Genomic DNA, 6000 nt, shown 5'->3' with positions numbered 1-6000 from the left:
GACCTGATTAATAATAATAATAATAATAATATAATAATAATAATAATAATAGTAACATCGATAGGAATGAGAACCCAGGTTCGAAATTTCCTCAAGACACCTGAAGAAGGCTGGAGGGTATATCAGCCGAAACGTTGTGTTAACAACAAACAAGATGAGGACGAATATCCGTCAAATGTAGATAATGTAAATAATTCCTCATCTCTTAAATATAGAACTGTATTTCTTGGTCTAGTTTCTAGCAGTGACCAGCATCTTCATGCGCGTGCACGTGTGTGTGTCAGAGGGAAATGTAAGAATTACGGTTTAGAAAATGTGATCCCCAAAATCAAAATGGTAATTATATATTTAAGCTTAGGTTAACTGATACAGAAGCACTTCTGTAGTTTCACAAAGTACTTATTAAACAGTTAGAAATCAATATTTAATATTTCATTATTAAAAGGCAGCAAGTTGGCATCATCATTACTGTGCCAGTAGTGGCATTTGTCCGTTTTTATGTCTTGAGTCCAAGTGCCACAAGGGTCAACTTTGTCTTTCATCCTTTGTTTGGGGGGTTGATAAAATAAGTACCAGTTGTGTACTGGATCAATGTAATTGACTAACCACAATCCCACTCAAACCAATATTTCAGTATTAAACATCTACACCATAATCTTAACAGTGGAAATTCTAAGAGTGTGATAATGATAGTAGTGACAATGGTGGTTGCTGTTATAGTCAGCATTTTATATTTTTTAATTTCCATTTAAGATAAATAACAGCAGAGCTGAAATCTCAGAATTATACAACATGATATGACACTATACAGAACACAATTGTACAAACTATAACATACCTGTCTGTTACCAATTACTTTTTGCTCCCACATTTTCTGAACATTCCAAAAGAATGGTGCATCACACTTTTGACAAATATCACTTTCAGCCCAATCTGGAGTCTGCAAACAAAACAATATAAGAAGTTTTATAATGTTTACATTAAACAGCAAAAGTGACTAAAACATGTTTCATATCATTTTAAGATTCTGCAATATATGTCTAGTTTTAGCTTTTAACATCTTAGGAAGCGTAGAGGGTGTTGGTGCATTGTGAAGTCATGAAACCCCTTTCCACGAACATGGTCTGAATGCTCGCAATAAAGTGAATTCCTCTAAAAGCCCCCAAAGGTCAGAGGGTGTTGTTGAAGTGGGTAGCACTATGTACTTGCCACTTCTTAAAAGGAGACCCTCTATGCCAACATTAGATAAATGGTAACTCAGAGTCACACAAGATATATTCACATACATATATGTATAAAGGTGCATGGCTTAATGGTTAGGGTGTTACAGTCACAATGTTGCGATCAGGATTTCAATTCCTAGACTGGTGGATGCATTGTGTTCTTGAGCAAAATACTTCATCCGCATTGTTCTATAATTACTTTGACACCTGATGCATATTACACAGTGCACTTGTTCAAACAACGTTGGTTTGATGGAGAGAGTGAGTTAATGTGCAGCACAAACATTTGATCACTATAAACAAATCATTTGTGCAGGTCGTTCAGCAAAAGTTGAATGTTCATATGTCATCTTTGATGGGAGAGTCCTACATATACACACACTTTAGTCACCAGTATAAGGAGATATTGCTTTATGATTATAAAAGTTGTCCTGGATATAGTCAAAGCTATCCACTCACAAAAATATATTTTCACAAATGAGATTTTCCTTCAGGAAAAAATAACAAAAGCACTTCATGTATTGGCAATAGTTGTAAAAAGAACTGGATAAGTGTCTTGAAACAGGATATTGAAGACAATGGAAGTGACATAAGGAGAGAGGCAGGTCACAAATAGTGTCTGTGAAATTACTGAACTAATCATAGATCCAGTACAAATAGAATTGTTATCACTTGTTAGTACCAGGTTGAATTTGAAAAAGGAACATAGATTTTTAGGATGTCACTGATATTTACAAATATATGTTCTTAGTTCAAATCCAGCCTTAGATTATGACCATACCAAATCCTATGACAGCTGACAACAATCTGAGATAAAAGTCATCGAATTTTTGTACATTTACGAAAGAGGAATTTAAGTTTGGAATATTATAATCTTATGAAAATAAAAACAAATCAATGCAGTAAATTAATTAATACACACCTCAACTCGTTTCCCATACATATTCCAAAATGCTACCATACAATCATCACCACCAGACAAGCATTGGTTAGAAATTGGGCAGTATATTAAAGCTTGAACTTTGTCACTGGAATGAAGCAAGTAACATAAATATAAAGCAATTTTTTTAAAATCCCATTTAAATGGAGAAATCAAATTTGCAAGTTTAGGGTAAAAAAAAAATGTGGTGGGGAAAAATAGACAATGATAATAGGTATCAATGATACAACATGAATGACACTAAGTGAAAAGTCCTGGTTTTGTCATCTCTGTTCACTACACTACTTGGGTTTTGGTGTACTCCAGTCAGTTGGGGGGCCCCTTGACTCAGTATAAATTTCTATTGCATAATATGATCTGCATCTACTGTAGGTATATACAAATGTATATGGTTGGTATATTTGCAGACAACACAATTGGAATGTATAAATATAAAAAATAATGTCCATTTCTTTGCAGAGGTAGCTTCAATCAATAGACTTCTGAATTATGAGGCCAGCACAGTGCCACTGTGTTCAACAAAAACTTTACAAAATATGATATATTATTTCTTTTATTGTCTGCTCTGGGTTACATCACTGATCAAATGTTATTTATTTCTATGCAATAGACTAAGTAACTATAGTAACTACACAACACATGTTGCAGTACTGAGATGTTAATTTATTCACCAAAAAGTGCCACTTCCCTCTGCCAACACTTCAAGAGTCACATTTGACAAACCACATGCACAGAGCTATGCAGTACAAATTCTTTCTGGGTATTTCTCCATTTAGTTTTTTTTTTTTTCAGATCAACTAGAAACAAATCAATTACATAAATGCTTCCCCAAAGCAGCATAGCAACCAAACCTGCTATAACAGCATTTTATCCAATGGCAGTGACAACATTTTTAGTCAATGCCAATTATATACAGAAATGATAACTCACTAACTCACATGCCTGAATTATGTTTACAGTTGTGGCCAAAACTTTGGAACATTTTTTAAAAAATTAAAATTGTTATGCCCAAGTACAATTTGATTCAAATATAACTTTGGGCAGTTAACCCTTTAGTTTTTACATTATTCTGTCAAAAGTAATACTTATTTATTCACTTTGTTTTGAATTAATCATGCATTATCTTGTAGTTTTGAAATTTTGATGAGGTAACTATTAATTTTTAGAATGATATTGTAGGGCCAGTGTTAGAGGCTAGATCTGGACAATTTGAATATAAAACAAGTTGAATACTTTGGCCAGATATGACTGGTTTAAATACTAAAAGGTCAATATAAAAACTCTAATTTTCAGACCTATGTTCCAAACTTTTGGCCATGACTAAGTTTCAACTGAACTATTTTTTTTTTCCTGTTTTCTTTTAAATGCTGAAGTTTTTTTTCTTTTTTGTTCTTAGGATTTTCTAAAAACAAAACTATTGCCATTGGCTTTGTGGCGTTTCAAGGATTAGAACAAGGAAATAAAATACTTCTGAGTAAAAAATATAAAAATCACTTTGGAGTATTTGGAAATAGGAATGATGTAGCCTTGATTAGTTAGTCACACACACTACACATGCACACCAATAGTATGTGTAAATCATTACAGGACGCTTTCTGAAGAAAGATACTGTTGTGCTTACATCTCTGTTATTACTGCACACACAACCATTTCTGATAGAAATCTTTAATTTCACAGTTTAGTTTCAGTAGTATGTTTGTTGATCTGTTAATCATTTCTGGATCCTAACATTTTTTGTTATAGCTAAGTAAAAGGAAGGTGGGAAGCAGTGGCCAGGACCTATTTAGCAGAGTTTCCAAAACTGAAGGAAGATAAGACAAAAAGAAAAAAAAAAACACAATGAAAGTCTGGTTCAAATGCTTGTAACATAGTGAAAGGAACCCCTCAAACCAGTTGATGGTGTTACACCAATTGACAGGTTAAGTTTAGAACTATAGAACTGATAAAGTCCATCCAATGAACTTTTACAGTTTCTGTCTACCAAATATCAATCACAAGACTTCTCTCATAACACCTCAAGTCACTTGCACAAAGTGTCGTATAGTTGGACTGATTGCAGAACATCAAGGCAAAGCAAACCTTTTAATCATATGGTTATGTCTATAATCAGTAACAATACATATTTACAACAAATAGATAGTGGATGTAGAAAATTTAAACTTACTGATGTCCTTGCAATTCAAAGGCAGTCCCCCTTCGGCCACCAATATCCCACACAATGATGGATTGGTCAAAACTACCAGAGAAGAGTAATTTTCTAGAGGAATCCCAACTCAGGCTTCGTACACTTCCTGTTGACATTTGGAAAGAAAGGTTAAAAAAAAACAAACCATGATTAAATAAAACTTTGTTTTGAAAATAGCGAATAATATTCAACTTCTTATTGTGAACATTATCATTTGAAATCAATCTACTTTAGCAAAAGATATCTCATAACAAAGACTTTTCGGGAATTATAAGTGAGACTGACTGAAGAGGAAAGAAGGCTTTCCTATCCGGCTTCCTTTTTCTGTAAAGGGCTTATATGCCCCTTTATTAAACTATTTTCCTTAGTCATTGCACAATGATCGCCATAAGCTTTAAGCTTGAAGAGTGTCTGCTCGAAAGTTTAAATCATAATTCTTTCCTTTCTTGAGTATCTGCTAATACATTACATGTACCATGTCCTTGCATTTTTTTGTTCTTGTGTTTTCGGATTTACAATATATATATATATATACATTTTTATATATACTTCTTACTACAAATCTCCTCTTATAGATGTAATAATCCATTCTTCTACTATTACCGTCTCCGATGAAGGGATACATTGGATTTTCCCTGAAATAGCTGTAAGACTTTATACATAAAATATAATTCTAACTTTGCCATTGGTCTCTTTATCTTACTCTATATATTTTAGGTTGTTTCACGTGAAATGTCGTATTTGAAAGGTAACAATAAAATGTTTCAGAAGTGTTAGAGAACTGAGTTATTTAATCAAAGTATGTTTACCCAACGTTTCTCTATGTCATATATTCCATCTTCAAAAAAAAAAAAAAAATCATCTTTTGCTGTGATAAACTGTCCGAATACTTCAATTATCTCTTCTCTATTTAAGAATGTTTTATTGGTTATGAAAAGCTCTAAATGCTTAAATAAGTGATGATCAGTAGGAGAGATATTAGGGGAATAGGGAGGATGTTGCAAAATCTCATAATTCAGGCTTCGCAACTTTTGGACCGTAGCTTGAGGAGTGTGAGGACGTGCATTGTCGTAGAGCAAATTTGGACCATCTCAATTCACTAGTTTGGGTTGCTTCTTTTTCAAATTCTCATCCATACAATCAATTTCCTGGTAATATGATGTTGCTGTTATTGTTTTTCCTTGTTGCAAAAATGAATAATGAATAATTCCCTTCACAGACCACCATACAGTGACCACTAACTTTTTAGGGTGCAATAGTGGGTTTGGGTAGTGTTTAGGGGACTTTCCTACATCTAATCATTGTTCTGTTCTCTAGCTGTTGTCAAAGAGTATTCATTTCTCATCACAAGTAATGATCTGATGCAAAAATGGTCTTTTTCCAGTTGAGAAGCAATAAAGAGCATACTTCGAGGCATCTTGTTCAGTAGATATGGAACAAACATATCTTTTTTCCTGACTTTTCCAATTTTTTACAGGTGTCCAAAAACAGTTGTGCAAGATGTTTGGAGTTCTGTTGAAAGTTTTTGAACCTTTCTTCTCGGATTTTGTTCAACCACAGCATTTAATTGATCATGCCGAATAACTGATTTTGGCCTACTCTTTGGTTTATTTTCAAGGCTATCATCTCGTGAATGAGAGTTTTGGAACCAT

The 6000-nt window shown here is 33.5% G+C and overlaps 1 protein-coding gene across 1 annotated transcript in view; it reads right to left on the bottom strand.

Moving 5' to 3' along the window:
- The window catches only part of LOC106868453 (WD repeat and FYVE domain-containing protein 2), an 89962-nt gene that overhangs the window by 10040 nt on the left and 73922 nt on the right, over window positions 1-6000 (bottom strand). Inside the window, exons 7-9 of the mRNA XM_014913727.2 lie at window positions 4328-4454; window positions 2146-2251; window positions 839-940 (exon numbers count right to left, since the gene is read on the bottom strand). Coding sequence (XP_014769213.1) covers window positions 839-940; window positions 2146-2251; window positions 4328-4454 — 335 coding nt within the window. The remainder of the gene's footprint in view (window positions 1-838; window positions 941-2145; window positions 2252-4327; window positions 4455-6000) is intronic.

Source organism: Octopus bimaculoides, chromosome 3 (genome assembly GCF_001194135.2).
Source record: "Octopus bimaculoides isolate UCB-OBI-ISO-001 chromosome 3, ASM119413v2, whole genome shotgun sequence".
NCBI classification, from domain to species: Eukaryota; Metazoa; Mollusca; class Cephalopoda; order Octopoda; family Octopodidae; genus Octopus; species Octopus bimaculoides.
Note: the sequence above shows the minus strand (reverse complement) of the source record. Positions and strands in the feature narration are given on the sequence as shown.